This window comes from Pseudophryne corroboree, unplaced genomic scaffold (assembly GCF_028390025.1).
Source record: "Pseudophryne corroboree isolate aPseCor3 unplaced genomic scaffold, aPseCor3.hap2 scaffold_868, whole genome shotgun sequence".
Classification (NCBI taxonomy): Eukaryota; Metazoa; Chordata; class Amphibia; order Anura; family Myobatrachidae; genus Pseudophryne; species Pseudophryne corroboree.
This window is the reverse complement of record NW_026970447.1, coordinates 130,033-151,490: the sequence shown is the minus strand read 5'-3', so window position 1 is coordinate 151,490 and position 21,458 is coordinate 130,033. Positions and strand designations below refer to the sequence as shown.

The window sequence follows — 21,458 nt, the reverse complement described above, 5'->3', positions numbered from 1 at the left end:
CCCCTGTATATTATGACAACACAGGCCGCTCCCTCTGTATATTATGACAACACAGGATGCTATCCCTGTATATTATAACAACACAGGCCGCTCCCCCTGTATATTATGACAACACAGGCCACTCCCCCTGTATACTATGACAACACAGGATGCTCCCCCTGTATATTATGACAACACAGGATGCTACCCCTGTATATTATGACAACACAGGCCGCTCCCCCTGTATATTATGACAACACAGGATGCTCCTCCTGTATATTATGACAACACAGGCCGCTCCCCCTGTATATTATGACAACACAGGATGCTCCTCCTGTATATTATGACAACACAGGCCGCTCCCCCTGTATATTATGACAACACAGGATGCTCCCCCTGTATATTATGACAACACAGGCTGCTCCCCCTGTATATTATGACAACACAGGATGCTCCTCCTGTATATTATGACAACACAGGCCGCTCCCCCTGTATACTATGACAGCACAGGATGCTCCCCCTGTATATTATGACAACACAGGCCACTCCCCCTGTATACTATGACAACACAGGATGCTCCCCCTGTATATTATGACAACACAGGCCGCTCCCCCTGTATACTATGACAACACAGGCCGCTCCCCCTGTATATTATGACAACACAGGCCACTCCCCCTGTATACTATGACAACACAGGATGCTCCCCCTGTATATTATGACAACACAGGATGCTACCCCTGTATATTATGACAACACAGGCCGCTCCCCCTGTATACTATGACAGCACAGGATGCTCCCCCTGTATATTATGACAACACAGGCCACTCCCCCTGTATACTATGACAACACAGGATGCTCCCCCTGTATATTATGACAACACAGGATGCTACCCCTGTATATTATGACAACACAGGCCGCTCCCCCTGTATATTATGACAACACAGGATGCTACCCCTGTATATTATGACAACACAGGCCGCTCCCCCTGTATATTATGACAACACAGGCCGCTCCCTCTGTATATTATGACAACACAGGATGCTATCCCTGTATATTATAACAACACAGGCCGCTCCCCCTGTATATTATGACAACACAGGCCACTCCCCCTGTATACTATGACAACACAGGATGCTCCCCCTGTATATTATGACAACACAGGATGCTACCCCTGTATATTATGACAACACAGGCCGCTCCCCCTGTATATTATGACAACACAGGATGCTCCCCCTGTATATTATGACAACACAGGCTGCTCCCCCTGTATATTATGACAACACAGGATGCTCCTCCTGTATATTATGACAACACAGGCCGCTCCCCCTGTATATTATGACAACACAGGATGCTCCTCCTGTATATTATGACAACACAGGCCGCTCCCCCTGTATATTATGACAACACAGGATGCTCCCCCTGTATATTATGACAACACAGGCTGCTCCCCCTGTATATTATGACAACACAGGATGCTCCTCCTGTATATTATGACAACACAGGCCGCTACCCCTGTATATTATGACAACACAGGCCACTCCCCCTGTATACTATGACAGCACAGGATGCTACCCCTGTATATTATGACAACACAGGATGCTCCCCCTGTATATTATGACAACACAGGCTGCTACCCCTGTATATTATGACAACACAGGCCACTCCCCCTGTATACTATGACAGCACAGGATGCCCCCCCTGTATATTATGACAACACAGGATGCTCCCCCTGTATATTATGACAACACAGGATGCTACCCCTGTATATTATGACAGCACAGGATGCTCCCCCTGTATACTATGACAACACAGGATGCTACCCCTGTATATTATGACAATACAGGCCGCTCCTCCTGTATACTATGACAGCACAGGCCACTCTCCCTGTATATTATGACAACACAGGCCGCTACCCCTGTATATTATGACAGCACAGGATGCTCCCCCTGTATATTATGACAACACAGGATGCTCCCCCTGTATATTATGACAACACAGGATGCTCCCCCTGTATACTATGACAACACAGGATGCTACCCCTGTATATTATGACAATACAGGCCGCTCCCCCTGCATACAATGACAACACAGGCCGCTCCCCCTGTATATTATGACAACACAGGATGCTCCCCCTGTATATTATGACAACACATGCCGCTCCCCCTGTACACTATGACAGCACAGGATGCTACCCCTGTATATTATGACAGCACAGGATGCTACCCCTGTATATTATGACAACACAGGATGCTCCCCCTGTATATTATGACAACACAGGCCGCTCCCCCTGTATATTATGACAACACAGGATGCTCCCCCTGTATATTATCACAGCACAGGCCGCTCCCCCTGTATACTATGACAACACAGGATGCTCCCCCTGTATATTATGACAACACAGGATGCTCCCCCTGTATATTATGACAGCACAGGATGCTCCCCCTGTATATTATGACAGCACAGGCCGCTCCCCCTGTATATTATCACAGCACCGGCCGTTCCCCCTGTATATTATGACAACACAGGATGCTCCCCCTGTATATTATGACAACACAGGATGCTCCCCCTGTATATTATGACAGCACAGGATGCTTCCCCTGTATACTATGACAACACAGGATGCTCCCCCTGTATATTATGACAACACAGGCTGCTCTCCCTGTATATTATGACAACACAGGATGCTACCCCTGTATATTATGACAACACAGGCTGCTCCCCCTGTATATTATGACAGCACAGGATGCTCCCCCTGTATATTATGACAACACAGGATGCTCCCCCTGTATATTATGACAACACAGGCTGCTCTCCCTGTATATTATGACAACACAGGATGCTCCCCCTGTATATTATGACAGCACAGGCCGCTCCTCCTGTATACTATGACAGCACAGGCCACTCTCCCTGTATATTATGACAACACAGGCAGCTCCCCCTGTATATTATGACAACACAGGATGCTACCCCTGTATATTATGACAACACAGGACACTCCCTCTGTATATTATGACAACACAGGCTGCTCTCCCTGTATATTATGACAACACAGGATGCTACCCCTGTATATTATGACAACACAGGCTGCTCCCCCTGTATATTATGACAGCACAGGATGCTCCCCCTGTATATTATGACAACACAGGATGCTACCCCTGTATATTATGACAACACAGGATGCTCCCCCTGTATATTATGACAACACAGGATGCTCCCCCTGTATATTATGACAGCACAGGCCGCTCCCCCTGTATATTATGACAGCACAGGATGCTCCCCCTGTATATTATGACAACACAGGATGCTCCCCCTGTATATTATGACAACACAGGCCGCTCCCCCTGTATATTATGACAACACAGGCCACTCCCCCTGTATACTATGACAACACAGGCCACTCCCCCTGTATACTATGACAACACAGGCTGCTCCCCCTGTATACTATGACAGCACAGGATGCTCCCCCTGTATATTATGACAGCACAGGATGCTACCCCTGTATATTATGACAACACAGGCAGCTCCCCCTGTATATTATGACAACACAGGATGCTCCCCCTGTATATTATGACAACACAGGATGCTACCCCTGTATATTATGACAACACAGGATGCTACCCCCTGTATATTATGACAACACAGGATGCTCCCCCTGTATATTATGACAACACAGGATGCTCCCCCTGTATATTATGACAGCACAGGATGCTCCCCCTGTATATTATGACAACACAGGATGCTCCCCCTGTATATTATCACAGCACCGGCCGTTCCCCCTGTATATTATGACAACACAGGATGCTCCCCCTGTATATTATGACAACACAGGCTGCTCTCCCTGTATATTATGACAACACAGGATGCTACCCCTGTATATTATGACAACACAGGATGCTCCCCCTGTATATTATGACAACACAGGATGCTCCCCCTGTATATTATGACAACACAGGATGCTCCCCCTGTATATTATGACAGCACAGGATGCTCCCCCTGTATACTATGACAACACAGGATGCTACCCCTGTATATTATGACAGCACAGGCCGCTCCCCCTGTATATTATGACAACACAGGATGCTCCCCCTGTATATTATGACAACACAGGATGCTCCCCCTGTATATTATGACAGCACAGGATGCTTCCCCTGTATATTATGACAACACAGGCTGCTCTCCCTGTATATTATGACAACACAGGATGCTCCCCCTGTATATTATGACAGCACAGGATGCTACCCCTGTATACTATGACAACACAGGATGCTACCCCTGTATATTATGACAACACAGGCTGCTCCCCCTGTATATTATGACAGCACAGGATGCTCCCCCTGTATATTATGACAACACAGGATGCTCCCCCTGTATATTATGACAACACAGGATGCTCCCCCTGTATATTATGACAGCACAGGATGCTACCCCTGTATACTATGACAACACAGGATGCTACCCCTGTATATTATGACAACACAGGCTGCTCCCCCTGTATATTATGACAGCACAGGATGCTCCCCCTGTATATTATGACAACACAGGATGCTCCCCCTGTATATTATGACAACACAGGCTGCTCTCCCTGTATATTATGACAACACAGGCTGCTCTCCCTGTATATTATGACAACACAGGATGCTACCCCTGTATATTATGACAACACAGGCTGCTCCCCCTGTATATTATGACAGCACAGGCTGCTCTCCCTGTATATTATGACAACACAGGCTGCTCTCCCTGTATATTATGACAACACAGGATGCTACCCCTGTATATTATGACAACACAGGCTGCTCTCCCTGTATATTATGACAACACAGGATGCTACCCCTGTATATTATGACAACACAGGCTGCTCCCCCTGTATATTATGACAGCACAGGATGCTCCCCCTGTATATTATGACAACACAGGATGCTCCCCCTGTATATTATGACAACACAGGCCGCTCCTCCTGTATATTATGACAGCACAGGATGCTACCCCTGTATATTATGACAACACAGGCCGCTCTCCCTGTATATTATGACAACACAGGATGCTCCCCCTGTATATTATGACAACACAGGATGCTACCCCTGTATATTATGACAACACAGGCTGCTCTCCCTGTATATTATGACAACACAGGATGCTACCCCTGTATATTATGACAACACAGGCTGCTCCCCCTGTATATTATGACAGCACAGGATGCTACCGCCTGTATACTATAACAGCACAGGATGCTCCCCCTGTATATTATGACAACACAGGCCACTCCTCCTGTATACTATGACAGCACAGGATGCTACCCCTGTATATTATGACAACACAGGATGCTACCCCCTGTATATTATGACAACACAGGATGCTCCCCCTGTATATTATGACAACACAGGCCACTCCCCCTGTATACTATGACAACACAGGCCACTCCCCCTGTATACTATGACAGTACAGGATGCTCCTCCTTTATATTATGACAACACAGGATGCTACCCCCTGTATATTATGACAACACAGGATGCTCCCCCTGTATATTATGACAACACAGGCCGCTCCCCCTGTATACTATGACAGCACAGGATGCTAGCCCTGTATATTATGACAACACAGGATGCTCCCCCTGTATATTATGACAGCACAGGATGCTAGCCCTGTATATTATGAAAACACAGGCCACTCCCCCTGTATACTATGACAGCACAGGATGCTAGCCCTGTATATTATGACAACACAGGATGCTCCCCCTGTATATTATGACAATACAGGATGCTCCCCCTGTATATTATGACAGCACAGGATGCTCCCCCTGTATATTATGACAACACAGGATGCTCCCCCTGTATATTATGACAACACAGGCCGCTCCCCCTGTATATTATGACAACACAGGCCACTCCCCCTGTATACTATGACAACACAGGCCACTCCCCCTGTATACTATGACAGTACAGGATGCTCCTCCTTTATATTATGACAACACAGGATGCTACCCCCTGTATATTATGACAACACAGGATGCTCCCCCTGTATATTATGACAACACAGGATGCTACCCCTGTATATTATGACAACACAGGATGCTACCCCCTGTATATTATGACAACACAGGATGCTCCCCCTGTATATTATGACAACACAGGATGCTACCCCCTGTATATTATGACAACACAGGATGCTCCCCCTGTATATTATGACAACACAGGATGCTACCCCCTGTATATTATGACAACACAGGATGCTCCCCCTGTATATTATGACAACACAGGCCACTCCCCCTGTATACTATGACAACACAGGATGCTCCCCCTGTATATTATGACAACACAGGCCGCTCTCCCTGTATATTATGACAACACAGGCTGCTCCCCCTGTATACTATGACAGCACAGGATGCTACCCCCTGTATACTATAACAGCACAGGATGCTACCCTGTATACTATGACAGTATAATCTGCTACCCCTGTATATTATGACAACACAGGCCACTCTCCCTCAATACGATGACAACACAGGATGCTCCCCCTGTATATTATGACAACACAGGATGCTCCCCCTGTATATTATGACAACACAGGCCACTCCCCCTGTATACTATGACAACACAGGATGCTCCCCCTGTATATTATGACAACACAGGCCGCTCTCCCTGTATACTATGACAGTACAGGATGCTCCTCCTTTATATTATGACAGCACAGGATGCTACCACTGTATATTATGACAACACAGGCCACTCCCCCTGTATACTATGACAGTACAGGATGCTCCTCCTTTATATTATGACAGCACAGGCCGCTCCCCCTGTATACTATGACAGTACAGGATGCTCCTCCTTTATATTATTACAGCACAGGATGCTACCCCTGTATATTATGACAGCACAGGCCGCTCCCCCTGTATACTATGACAGCACAGGATGCTATCCCTGTATATTATGACAGCACAGGCCGCTCTCCCTGTATACTATGACAGTACAGGATGCTACCCCTGTATATTATGATAACACAGGCCGCTCTCCCTGTAAATTAGGACAACACAGGCCACTCCCCCTGTATGTTATGACAACACAGGCCACTCCCCCTGTATGTTATGACAACACAGGCCACTCCCGCTGTGTATTATGACAGCACAGGATGCTACCCCTGTATATTATGACAACACAGGCCGCTCCCCTTGTATTCTATGACAGCACAGGCTGATCCCTCTGTATATTGGCCCTCATTCCGAGTTGTTCGCTCGCAAGGCGATTATAGCAGAGTTACACACGCTAAGCCGCCGCCTACTGGGAGTGAATCTAAACTTCTTAAATGTGCGACCGATGTATGCGCAATATTGCGATCACAAACGAGTTAGCAGTTTTAGAGTAGCTTCAGACTTACTCTGCCTGTGCGATCAGTTCAGTGCTTTTCGGTCCCGGCTGACGTCATAAACACACCCAGCGTTCGCCCAAGCACTCCCACCGTTTCTCCAGACACGCCTGCGTTTTTTCCGGAAACGGTAGCGTTTTGAGTCACACGCCCTTAAAACGCCGTGTTTCCGCCCAGTAACACCCATTTCCTGTCAATCACACTACGTTCGCCGGAGCGATGAAAACACCGTGAGTAAAAGTACTAACTTCATAGTAAAGTTACTTGGCGCAGTCGCAGTGCGAACATTGCGCATGCGCACTTAGAGAATTTTCACTGCGATGCGATGAAAAACTCCGAGCGAACAACTCGGAATGAGGGCCATTATGACAGCACAGGCCGCTCCCCTGTATATTATGACAACACAGGATGCTACCCCTGTATATTATGACAACACAGGCCACTCCCCCTGTATATTATGACAACACAGGCTGCTACCACTGTATATTATGACAACACAGGCTGCTCTACCTGTATACTAAGACAACACAGGAAGCTACCACTGTATATTATGACAACACAGGATGCTACCACTGTATATTATGACAGCACAGGCCACTCTTTCTGTATAGAAAGACAATACATGCAGCTCACCCTATATAATAATAGTAACAAGACACCACTGGCCCCTCCCCCTGTAGAGTAGGACAACACAGGCCGCTCCCCCTGTATAGTACAATGCCACAGGACACAACAGCTGTAATGTCCTGTGTATAGAATTACGGTAACAGCGGGGTCTGCGCCGCTTGTATTACGGTAACGGCGAGGTCTGCGCCACCTGTATTACAGTAACGGCAGGGTCTGCGCCACCTGTATCATGGTAACGGCGGGGTCTGCTCCACCTGTATTACGGTAACGGTGGGGTCTGCGCCACCTGTATCATGGTAACGGCGGGGTCTGCTCCACCTGTATTACGGTAACGGTGGGGTCTGCACCACATGTATTACGGTAACGGCGGGGTCTGCTCCACCTGTATTACGGTAATGGCGGGGTGTGCGCCACCTGTATTATGGTAACGGCGGGGTGTGCGCCACCTGTATTACGGTAACGGCGGGGTCTGTTCCACCTGTATTACGGTAATGGCGAGGTCTGCGCCACCTGTATCATGGTAACGGCGGGGGCTGCTCCACCTGTATTACGGTAACGGTGGGGTCTGCACCACATGTATTACGGTAACGGCGGGGTCTGCTCCACCTGTATTAAGGTAATGGCGGGGTGTGCGCCACCTGTATTACGGTAATGGCGGGGTGTGCGCCACCTGTATTATGGTAACGGCGGGGTGTGCGCCACCTGTATTATGGTAACGGCGGGGTCTGCGCCACCTGTATTACGGTAATGGCGGGGTGTGCGCCACCTGTATTATGGTAACGGCGGGGTGTGCGCCACCTGTATGACGGTAACGGCGGGGTCTGCGCCACCTGTATTACGGTAACGGCAGGGTCTGCGCCAGCTGTATTACGGTAACGGCGGGGTCTGCGCCACCTGTATTACGGTAATGGAGGGGACTGCGCAACCTGTATTACGGTAACGGCAGGGTCTGCGCCACCTGTATTACGGTAACGGCGGGGTCTGCGCCACCTGTATTACAGCAATAGGTCACTAGAGTGTCAGCCACCTGTACAGGGATAATGCAGCACCAGAGGCTGCTCCAGCTGCACTATAACAAGGCACCAGAGGCTGCTCCCCCTGTAGTACAGAACCTGACACCAGAGCTGCTCAGCCTATAGAATAATAATAATAATAATATCATTACCTGCTGCTCTCTGCTCCTGCTGCCTTGTGGGAATGATAGAAGGAAAGCGGAGCTCAGACAAGGGGAAAATGGCCGCGGCTCCTGACGTCACTACACGGCCAGGGAACCTATTGCTGCTGCCGGACTGGTCTACAAGAAAATGGCCGCCGGCCTCCTGCACTGAGGACATGTATGGTAATATTCATTAGCAGAGAGCGGGGCTGTGGGCGGGTTGAAGGAGGGGAGGGGCCAGTAACCAATAAGCAGCCTGTGCCAATCATGCCCTACTTCCGGACTGTGCGTTCCAGCTTACTTCCGTATTGTGCGGTCCACATACAGGAAGTGAGTTTTCATCGACTGTTGCAGACTCCCAGTGTCCGTGGAGATCAGGTAATGACGTCTTACTATACAGGGGGAGCAGCCTGTGGTGTCCTGTTATTATTATTATACTGGGGGAGCAGCCTGTGGTGTCCTGTTATTATTATACAGGAGAGCAGCCTGTGGTGTCTTAATATTATTATTATACAGGGGAGCAGCCTGTGGTGTCCTAATATTATTATTATACAGGGGGAGCAGCCTGTGGTGTCCTGTTATTATTACTATACAGGGGGAGCAGCCTGTGGTGTCCTGTTATTATTACTATACAGTGGAGCAGCCTGTGGTGTCCTGTTTTTATTATTATACAGGGGGAGCAGCCTGTGGTGTCCTGTTGTTATTACTATACAGGGGGAGCAGCCTGTGGTGTCCTGTTGTTATTACTATACAGGGGGAGCAGCCTGTGGTGTCCTGTTATTATTACTATACAGGGGAGCAGCCTGTGGTGTCCTGTTGTTATTATTATTATACAGGGGGAGCAGCCTGTGGTGTCCTGTTATTATTACTATACAGGGGGAGCAGCCTGTGGTGTCCTGTTGTTATTATTATTATACAGGGGGAGCGTCCTAAGGTGTCCTGTTGTTGTTGTTATTATTATTATTATTATTATACAGGGGGAGCAGCATGTGGTGCCCTGTTATTATTATACAGAGGGAGCGGCCTGTGGTGTCCTGTTATTATTATACAGAGGGAGCGGCCTGTGGTGTCCTGTTATTATTATACAGAGGGAGCAGCCTGTGGTGTCCTGTTGTTATTATTATTATTATACAGGGGGAGCAGCCTAAGGTGTCCTGTTGTTGTTGTTGTTGTTATTATTATACAGTGACATCACATATCTATAGTAATAATACAGGGACATGACTGGGGAGGTGAGGGGAACTGGGAGTGTCACAGTGACATCACATATCTATAGTAAGGTAACCCCTCTTTTACCTGGGGGTACAGTGTATATGTGCAATGTGTCTCCACCCAAGCTATCTAGAGCCCAATACTCTTATCGCTTAAGAAATACCCTACCCCTGTAGTGGTCGCCTATGACATTAGTATGTGATGTAAGCATATAGGACTATGCACATTTACCTATCGTACCTTTCCTTTGTGATTTCAGGCTCTTCCACAGATACGGAGACAGTTCCACCGGTAAGTATACTAGTTTTATATGTAAGAAGTTATAGGCCACCTTATACAGTTATATCATATAATACTCAAACCATGAACCGTTCTACTAATATATCCCGCCTATACAAAATAATATACCCCACCTGTACATAATATACTCCACCTATACATAATAATATACCCCACCTATACATAATAATATACCCCTCCTATACATAATAATATACCCCACCTATACATAATAATATACCCCACCTATACATAATAATATACCCCACCGATACATAATAATATACCCCACCTATACATAATAATATACCCCACCTATACATAATAATATACCCCACCTATACATAATATACCCCACCTATACATAATAATATACCCCACCTATACATAATAATATACCCCACCTATACATAATAATATATCCACCTATACATAATTATATACCCCACCTATACATAATAATATACCCCACCTATACATAATAATATACCCCACCTGTACATAATAATATACTCCACCTGTACATAATAATATACCCCACCTGTACATAATAATATACCCCACCTGTACATAATAATATATCCCACCTATACATAATAATATACCCCACCTACACATAATAATATACCCCACCTACACATAATAATATACCCCACCTATACATAATAATATACCCCACCTATACATAATAATATACCCCTCCTATACATAATAATATACCCCTCCTATACATAATAATATACCCCTCCTATACATAATAATATACCCCACCTATACATAATAATATACCCCACCTATACACAATAATATACCCCACCTATACATAATAATATACCCCACCTATACATAAGGTAATACATGCAATACAGAACATACGACTCCATAAGAAAGTTGTGGGGCTGCGTTTGAAAAACCACCCGGGTTCTCTTACTATAATCGTGCACGGTTGCGGCCCTTTCGTGTCTGTGTATAAGAAGTACTCTGGGTTATATGGGTCTCCACTTGGAGCAATTGTCCTCACGATTGTTGAGCAATCCCTACTTCACGGCAATGAATAGCATGGTTTCCATGGAAGATCTAATTGTAGCGCTCCTAGACAACCTGAAACAGGAAGGTAGTACGTGGAGCTCTCCACCCTGGAATCCCTGACACCCGTGGTCTACTCGTTACATATAGCGGGGTGATGATCTGTGTTACCTGTCCCAGTATAAGCATAGCCCCACTGTAGATCCGTGGGGGTGGCTCCAGAACATACAGAAGTCCTGGTTATTGGCACCTGTCTCTGATAGGTGAGGGGTGCTTAGTCTTCCTAGTGTATAATTTCCAAGTTTAGGTGACCCTGCGCCCTCTCCGAGCTGCTTTCATCATTATACACCACCGCACTCTTTATGACTGGTACCCGGCTGGTCATTATCTAATGGATATGGAGTCTCTAGAGGTGCTATTTATACTCCTCAGATCCACCGATGCTGCTGGTCCCTGTGCTACTGTGCTGGGGGCTGGTACTTTAATAGTTAAAGGATGATAGGGGAGTATGCAGATTAGCAGTATTTATATGGGGACTTACAATGATAGTGTGCCCGGTCTGGACCTCCCCCCGACTCCGCCTCCACCAACAACCGGGCTCTTCCTGTCTTCCTGCGGGTTGGATGGGATGAGGGGCACAGCTCTGCCTCGGGGGGAGGGGGGGGAACTGTCTGCTACTGCTGGACTCCTGGTAGCTGCTGCCTGCACTACGGTCTCCTCCCATGTACCAGCCTGCCCCGCCAGCGCTCCGCCTCCCAGCACTCTCCCTGACAGCCAGGCACCGGGACGTCCCTGCTCGGCGTCCACCAGGGGAAATTAACACAGCGCTTCTCACCCGCAGCGGGAGACATCCAATTCCTTTCCCCCACAGGGGCTCTCTCACTCTCAGGGAACCGCCTTCCTGTAATCTCCCTTGTCTCAGCCGCCAGCCTTTTTCTCTCCCCTTAGTCAGCCCACCAACAAAACCGCCGCTACACGCGCCCAGTGACCTCTCTCAGCACACGGGACCTCTGGAAGCTTCTCCACGATCTCCCCCGCGCACTGCGCGCTAACCAGAGTCCCCTCACCTTCAGCAGGCACAGAATAATAACATGCATAAACACTATACATTATTGGATCACTAGAAAGATCCAAGTTATTATCACATATATGGTATACATCAGTTGGCAGCATATCTATTACCTTATAGATCTACACATTCATTAATTGATTTGCCCCCTCATAGTGTCCCAAGGCCTTCAGTTCACTAGAGTACTACAGTAATAATACAGGGACATGACTGGGGAGGTGAGGGGACCGGGAGTGTCACAGTGATATCACTTATATCTATAGTAATAATACAGGGACATGACTGGGGAGGAGAGGGGATCTGGGAGCGTCACAATAACGTCACTTATATCTATAGTAATAATACAGGGACATGACTGGGGTCTGAGGAGACTTGGGAGTACAGTAGCACTGGGGATGTGTCTGGGTGAGGACTGGAGAGGTGACTGCTGGGAATGGGACATTATACAATAACACCGTTTGATGTGTCTGGGTGAGGACTGGAGAGGTGACTGCTGGGAATGGGACATTATACAATAACACCGTTTGATGTGTCTGGGTGAGGACTGGAGAGGTGACTGCCGGGAATGGGACATTATACAGTAACACCAGGGGATGTGTCTGGGTGATGACTGGAGAGGTGACTGCTGGGAATGGGACATTATACAGTAACACCAGGGGATGTGTCTGGGTGATGACTGGAGAGGTGATTGCTGGGAATGGTACATTATACAGTAACACCAGGGGATGTGTCTGGGTGATGAGTGGAGTGGTGACTGCTGGGAATGGTACATTATACAGTAACACCAGGGGATGTGTCTGGGTGATGACTGGAGAGGTGACTGCCGGGAATGGGGCATTATACAGTAACACCGGGGGATGTCTCTGGGTGATGACTGGAGAGGTGACTGCTGGGAATGGGACATTATACAGTAACACCAGGGGATGTGTCTGGGTGATGACTGGAGAGGTGACTGCTGGGAATGGGGCATTATACAGTAACACCAGGGGACGTGTCTGGGTGATGACTGGAGAGGTGACTGCTGGGAATGGGACATTATACAGTAACACCAGGGGATGTGTCTGGGTGATGACTGGAGAGGTGACTGCTGGGAATGGAGCATTATACAGTAACACCAGGGGATGTGTCTGGGTGATGACTGGAGAGGTGACTGCTGGAAAAGGGACATTATACAGTAACACCAGGGGATGTGTCCGGGTGATGACTGCTGGGAATGGGACATTATACAGTAACACCAGGGGATGTGTCCGGGTGATGACTGGAGAGGTGACTGCTGGGAATGGGACATTATACAGTAACACCAGGGGACGTGTCTGGGTGATGACTGGAGAGGTGACTGCTGGGAATGGGACATTATACAGTAACACCAGGGGATGTGTCTGGGTGATGACTGGAGAGGTGACTGCTGGGAATGGAGCATTATACAGTAACACCGGGGGACGTGTCTGGGTGATGACTGGAGAGGTGACTGCTGGGAATGGGACATTATACAGTAACACCAGGGGATGTGTCTGGGTGACGACTGAAGAGGTGACTGCTGGGAATGGGGCATTATACAGTAACACCGGGGGATGTGTCTGGGTGATGACTGGAGAGGTGACTGCTGGGAATGGGACATTATACAGTAACACCAGGGGATGTGTCTGGGTGATGACTGTATCACTGTGTGTGTCTGGTGTCTATAAGGTATCAGGATGTCACTGTCTATGTCTCCATGCAGGAGGGGGAGTATATAGAGGAACACAGGGGTCTGTACAAGGACGTGATGATGGAGAATCACCGGCCCCTCACATCACTGGGTAAGAGGAGACTGTCATGTATTGTACAGGGGAGAGCAGGTATGGGGGCCCCCTATATACACACATCATCTGATAATCACATACATACACTGTACTCAGTCACTGTGTGTCTCCTACAGATGGACCCAGTAACAGAGATACCCCAGAGAGATGTCCCCGTCCTCTGTATTCCCAGGATTGTACAGAGGAGAATCACAGGACCCCACAGGAGGATCAGGTAGGTGGGATTTAGGGTATCATCCAATACACCAAAGTGACTGTCACTATATGATGTTTAGAGAAGCTGTGTGTCTTATAGTACACTGATATTATACTGTTTCACCTCAATTTAATCAAACAGTATGCAAATGCCATTGTATTTTTTGGGTTATTTAGGTAGAACGTCTTTCTCGTATAAAGGCAGAAGATATAGATGGAGAAGAAGAGACGTATGTGACTGATATAAAGGCAGAAGATATAGATGGAGAAGAAGAGACGTATGTGACTGTTATAAAGGTAGAAGATATAGAGGGAGAAGAAGAGCTGTGTGTGACTGATATGAAGGCAGAAGATATAGAGGGAGAAGAAGAGACGTATGTGACTGATATAAAGGCAGAAGATATAGAGGGAGAAGAAGAGAAGTATGTGACTGATATGAAGGCAGAAGATATACAGAGGGAAGAAGAGAAGTATGTGACTGATATAAAGGCAGAAGATATAGAGGAAGAAGAAGAGACGTATGTGACTGATATGAAGGCAGAAGATATGGAGGGAGAAGAAGAGACGTATGTGACTGATATAAAGGCAGAAGATATAGATGGAGAAGAAGAGATGTATGTGAGGGGTGATCAGCAGTGTAAGGAGGAGGAGATCCCTACAGATATCAGCACAGGTGAGTAATAAACACTTATTACAGAAGTCACATATTCTCATTGCTCAGTCACTACAGCAATCTCTTATCCTACACCCTCCTCTGCCATCAGCCCTGTTCTCAGTTGGGTGTTTATAGCACAAGGCTATCCATGACAAACATCAGATGAAGAGAGTTATTACACACATCACTATACTGTTATTAAAAGTAACAAGCAGAAGTTTATTTTTAGGGATCATATATAAGTAGTAGTGTGTTTTTTGTGGAGCGTCTAATTTGTATGGGATCTAAATTTCTCAGTTTAGCAACCTTTTATTAAATAACCATCATTTTGTTAGATGATGCAGGTATTAAATAACTCCTTGTATATAGTAGACCTATTTGGCCATTTGTGGTCAGGTTTACTATATCTTTACATTTAGCGTGGTGTAAAGGACAGAGTGTGATTCCTGATTAGTTAAAAAAACAAATACCAAATACAGAGCAACATCACCAAACAGGTAATTTCAACTTTAAACTTGTCATTTATTTTGTACTGTCTGGACATGGCTACTACTAACAGATGCACAGACATAATTCTTAAAGCTATGTGTGCAAATGCTAGGAGCTTAGGAGACAAAATTCCAGAGCTAATTGTGATAATGACCAGGGATTACCTGGATATTGTGGCAATTACAGAGTCATGGTGCAATGAGAATCATGACTGGGACATAGCTATAGCAGGATACAATTTATTTAGGAAGGATAGAATGGTCAGTATAGGAGGAAGGGTAACCATGTATGTGGGGAAAAAGCATAAATGCTACTTCAATTAATACAAAACATTGAAGACAAATCTGAGGCCCTTTGGGTCACCACAGAAACCGGGGAGAAGGACATTATTCGCATTGGGGTGATCTCTAGACCACCTGGCCAGGGGCAGGATTTGGACAGGAATCTATTGTTGGACATCACTAAAATGGCTTTAAAGAGAGAAGTCATAATCATGAGAGACTTTTAGTTTAACTGATGTAAATTGGGTGGGGGTATTTTGCAAGTTCAGCTACAAGTGGCAAATTTCTATATTCCTTACAGGGAGCATCTCTCAATAAACAGCAGATATTTCCCTTCTGCATAGAAGAGCGGTTGGGAAAGAAAGAAGTAAACCTCCTTTCTCTTTCATCCACTAGGGGACACTGGAGTCTTATACAGTAGGGGTGTGAAGCTTGCAACCGGAGGTGTGTCACAATCTAAAAATTAGTATTGTCTGCACAGCCGGCTCCTCCCCCTTCACATCCCTCAGTTTGAAAAATTGTGCCAAGGAGGTACAAGCACAAGAAGGGAGCTCCTCCTCCATTTCAGTACTGAGACTGAGTTACCCTAATGTAAAGGGGGATGAAAGTCTTAAGAATAGAGAGACAATGATCCCTACTAAAGGGGGTCTGCATCTCTCCTCAGTAAATCCGGAGCGCAGAGTCAGCAGTGAGTACTGGTTGTAAAGGGGCCCTAGTTACAGTTACACTTACGGTAACCATAGCTTCTTCATGGATCCAGGAGGCAGTTTGACAGACTTCCTCCCGTGGACCGCACACAATGCTGCTACCTTCTGGCTCTAAGCCCTGGGACTCAGCAGCGCAGCTTCCCCGCTGCCCCCTCCTTCCGCTGCCGCTGTAACAGAACAAACGGTCTAAAACACTCACTGGCCGGCTATACACTCCCGCTTCATGTCAGCTCCCCCGCCCGCCCCTCCTTCCTCTACAGACAGAGGGCTGAGGGAGACGCAGCGTGGATGTCAGCGGCAGCGTATACCGCCGCCTCTTAAACACACAGCGGGGTGCTTGAAAAGAGCATCCCCTCCCGCCGCCCGCTGAAACGACATATCTCTCATGGTGTTAGGGTCTCCTGTCCTGTGCTGCCACGTCGTCATGGCAACCGGGAGACAAGTGCTAGCGGAGTAACCTGAGCGCAGCTGATACTCCGGTTCGGGTCTTTTGCTGTGCAGTTGTTACAGGCTCTGTGCACGGCAGGGGATCCGGTGCTGGTTTTTGTGCTCACAGTCTGTGAGGTCTGAGTGGGGCGTGGACAGCACCTGCTTTATAAGGCCTCTTCTCAGGTTAAGCAGATGCTGCTGAATCTTTGTTGGTTAGTCAGTTTCTGAAAGTTAGCCAGTACTGTGTAGCTTTGTATTTGTTGTTGCTTACTGCAAATAGGCCTGGGGATTTGGTACTACACTCTGCCAACCCAGACCTAGCAGTAAGACTGGAGTCAGTCGTTTAGCTTGCTGGGGTTTTTTACTACTCTGTGAACTTAGCAAGTTTGCGGCTGTATTCTAAGACTTGCCTGCATAAATCCTGTCTCACTGTGCAAGGTGTCAGGTGTCAGCTTAGTGGCAGTAAGCTGAACCTGTGCACTGCAAGTGAGGATTAGGATTGTGGAGACTCTCCTTGTGTCTATCATTCCATCTCTGACCAAGGAGTTTACTGCCACACCCGTTGGTAACCCTTTAGGGTTTTGCTGTTGCCCTTAGCAACAGCATTTCGGGTTCTCTACGTATTAAAACACAACATCTTGCTTTTCCCATCTGAGCATTACTAATACTAGGGAGACACCCAGTTCCTTAGCCTCTGGGCTTCTCTGTTCACTTTGTGTGTATTTTGTTACCCTATCACCTTCTGTGTACGTAATGTCATATTTCCCAGTCTGTCTGTGAGTTCATTTGTTTTGCATACCTATCTGTTCAGACACCAGTACATTCCTGCAGGCACTGGAGTGCATAACAGTTCTGACACCTGTACATTCCTGCAGGCACTGGTGTGCATAACATATTCAGCAGCCTAGTACTCCTGTTGAAATTTTGTGGGAATATGGAGCATACCCCTCAAAATACGTTGCAACAGGTGGTCGATCAGGTGCAGGTCCTGACTCGACAATTTAATGATTTGTCCATTAAAATGCACATCTCCCAGGCCGCTGGCGGAGCTCCCGCAGCAGCAGCACCTTCAGGGGTTAAGGAGCCGAAAGTAAATCTCCCGGATCGTTTTTCTGGAGATCGCTCGCAGTTCTTTTGTTTCAAGGAGAGCTTCAAGCTATACTTCCGGCTTAGGCCTCAGTCTTCTGGGTCGGAGATTCAGCGGGTGGGCATAGTGATTTCCTTGCTACAAGGAGACCCACAGGTCTGGGCATATGGGTTGCAGCCTGACTGTCCGTCGCTTAAAAGTGTTGATGCTTTTTTTACGGCACTGGGCATGTTGTATGATGACCCTGACAAGACGGCCTCAGCCGAGGCTCAGATTTCGATCCTTAAGCAAGGGCGAAGGCTAGTTGAAGTTTACTGTACGGAGTTTCGGAGGTTGGCCCATGATACCCAGTGGAATGACCCAGCCCTGAGACACCAGTACCGAAGAGGTCTTTCTAACCAGATAAAGGACCAACTGGTACAATATCCCTTGCCTGATAGCTTGGATCAGCTCATGCAGTTATCCATCCGGGTGGATAGACGGCTGAGAGAGCGTAGGCTTGAAAGGGAGACTGAGGTTTCCTTCTTTTCCAAGGGAACCTCAGACTCTGAGGAATTTTCCGAGGAGCCTATGCAGATTGGGGCTACCCGCCTCTCCTCGCGTGAGAAGACGCGGAGGAGACAGCAGGGGTTGTGTTTGTACTGTGGGAATAAAGGTCATGTGGTAGTATCATGCCTAGAAAAGCCGGAAAACTTCAGGGCCTGAGGGTGATTGGAAATATCCTGTCATGCCAGAAGTCAGAATTTCCCAAGAAGAATTTTATCATTCCGCTGACCTTGAAGATCCTCGGTCAAACTGTCAAGACTGAGGCCTTTGTGGACAGTGGGGCCGACGTGGTTTTTATGGATCGCCAATTCGCCCTGAAACACTCTGTTCCCTTAGTACCCTTGGCATCGGAAATTGAGATTTGTGGGTTAAACGGGGAACCATTATCCCAAGGTAAAATTACCTCTTGCACTAGCCAGATTTCTTTGTTTATTGGAGCCACACACTCTGAAAAATTGTCTTTTTATGTGACTGTCTGTACTTTTGCCCCATTGGTGTTGGGGTTACCCTGGTTAAGGGCCCACAATCCTCAATTTGACTGGGTCTCTGGGGAGATTCTTAGTTGGGGTACTGATTGTTTCAGGAGTTGCTTGAGCCTTCCAGTCAGGCTCTCGCAGCTAAGTTTGCCAGGATTGCCAGGGTGTTATGCAGATTTTGCGGACGTGTTCTCCAAAAAAGTTGCAGACGTACTACCTCCCCATCGCCCCTATGACTGTGCCATTGATTTGTTGCCAAATGCTAAGCTTCCCAAGAGCAGGTTGTACTCCCTGTCACGTCCTGAGACTCAGGCTATGGCAGAGTACATTCAGGAGAACTTGGCTAAGGGATTTATCAGACCTTCACAGTCTCCAGTTGGGTCGGGGTTCTTCTTTGTGGGTAAAAAGGACGGTTCGTTGCGACCCTGCATCGACTTCAGGGAATTGAACCATATCACGATTAAAAACTCATACCCATTGCCTCTCATTTCGGTCTTGTTTGACCAGCTTCGTACTGCCACCATTTTTTCCAAGATTGACCTACGCGGTGCGTACAATCTAATCCGAATAAGAGAGGGGGATGAATGGAAGACTGCCTTTAATACCCACTCAGGGCATTATGAATATTTGGTGATGCCTTTTGGGCTCTGTAATGCCCCAGCAGTCTTCCAGGATTTCATGAATGATGTGCTCAGGGAATATTTGGATAGATTCTTAGTTGTATACTTAGATGACATCCTAATCTTCTCCCATTCCCTGGAGGAACATCGGAAGCATGTACGCTTAGTCCTCCAGAAACTCAGAGATCACCGGCTTGGGGCGAAGCTGGAGAAGTGCGAATTTGAAGTTCAGCAAATCGCATTTCTAGGATATATTATCTCCCCAGAAGGTTTCCAAATGGAGGGTTCCAAGGTACAGGCAGTCCTGGATTGGGTGCAGCCCACTAGTTTGAAGGCGCTTCAGCGTTTCCTGGGCTTTGTGAATTTTTATAGACGATTTATCGCTGGATTTTCGTCTATAGTGGCGCCCTTGGTGGCACTCACTAAGAAAGGGGCGGATGTTGCTCACTGGTCTTGTGAGGCTAAAGCGGCTTTTGCCCGTCTCAAAAGGGCATTTGTATCGGCCAAGGTGCTGCGACACCCAGATCCAGAGCGTCCTTTTGTGGTGGAGGTGGATGCCTCTGAGATGGGTATTGGGGCAGTGCTTTCTCAGATGGGAGTGTCTGATAATCGCCTTCATCCCTGTGCTTACTTTTCCCGTAAATTTCCGCCTGCCGAGATGAATTATGACGTGGGTAACCGGGAATTGCTGGCTATTAAGGATGCACTCGAGGAGTGGAGACACTGGCTTGAGGGGGCTAAGTTTGTGGTCTCAATTCTCACCGACCATAAGAATCTGGCATATTTAGAGTCAGCGAAGCGTCTCAATGCCAGGCAGGCACGATGGGCTTTGTTTTTTGCTCGCTTTAATTTTTTAATAGCATATCGCCCTGGGTCAAAAAACATCAAGGCTGATGCGCTCTCGCAGAGTTTTGCTCCAATCCAGGAGACCACCGTTGCCCATTGTGTCCCCATCATGTATTAAAGTGGGCATTACCCAGGACCTCTTATCATTAGTCCTTAGAGCACAGGAGCAGGCTCCTCCAGACCTTCCGGTAGGTCTTTTGTTTGTGCCTCCTAGGTTAAGACAGTGAGTGTTCCTGGAATTCCATGCCAAGAAGTCGGCAGGTCACCCGGGTATTGCCAGAACTCGGGAGATGCTATCTAGGGCGGTGTGGTGGCCCTCGGTGGCTAAGGATGTGGATCAGTGGGTTCGGGCATGTGACATCTGTGCCCAAAATAAGACTCCTAGAGGGGTTCCTGTTGGCCCATTACATCCACTCTCTATCCCATCTAAGCCATGGACCCACATTTCAATGGATTTTGTGGTGGACTTGCCCAAATCTTCGGGGATGACAGCCATCTGGGTTGTCGTTGACAGGTTTTCGAAGATGGCGCACTTTGTTCCACTGGTTGGGCTGCCATCGGCCAGATGCCTGTATGAATTATTTATGCTGCATGTTGTGCGTCTCCACGGGTTGCCACTTG

General features: G+C 47.4%; 2 protein-coding genes and 1 long non-coding RNA gene across 5 annotated transcripts in view; 2 read left to right on the top strand and 1 right to left on the bottom strand.

Annotated features, from left to right (window-relative positions):
* The window catches only part of LOC135043502 (zinc finger protein OZF-like), a 31,893-nt gene extending 22,685 nt beyond the window's left edge, over positions 1 to 9,208 (bottom strand). For both annotated transcript variants that reach the window (XM_063955125.1, XM_063955126.1), the window contains exon 1: positions 9,128 to 9,208. The gene's annotated coding sequence lies outside the window, so the exon portion shown is untranslated. The remainder of the gene's footprint in view (positions 1 to 9,127) is intronic.
* Positions 9,209 to 9,413: 205 nt separating this feature from the next.
* Positions 9,414 to 14,503, top strand: LOC135043503 (uncharacterized). Its single transcript, XR_010236352.1, has 3 exons — positions 9,414 to 9,496; positions 10,590 to 10,621; positions 14,425 to 14,503. It is a non-coding gene; the product is annotated as an uncharacterized LOC135043503 (long non-coding RNA).
* A 124-nt stretch (positions 14,504 to 14,627) lies between these two features.
* The window catches only part of LOC135043501 (zinc finger protein 260-like), a 47,156-nt gene continuing 40,325 nt past the window's right edge, over positions 14,628 to 21,458 (top strand). For both annotated transcript variants that reach the window (XM_063955123.1, XM_063955122.1), the window contains exons 1-2: positions 14,628 to 14,724; positions 14,883 to 15,374. In XM_063955123.1, coding sequence (XP_063811193.1) covers positions 15,041 to 15,374 — 334 coding nt within the window. In that variant the 5' untranslated portion in view covers positions 14,628 to 14,724; positions 14,883 to 15,040. The remainder of the gene's footprint in view (positions 14,725 to 14,882; positions 15,375 to 21,458) is intronic.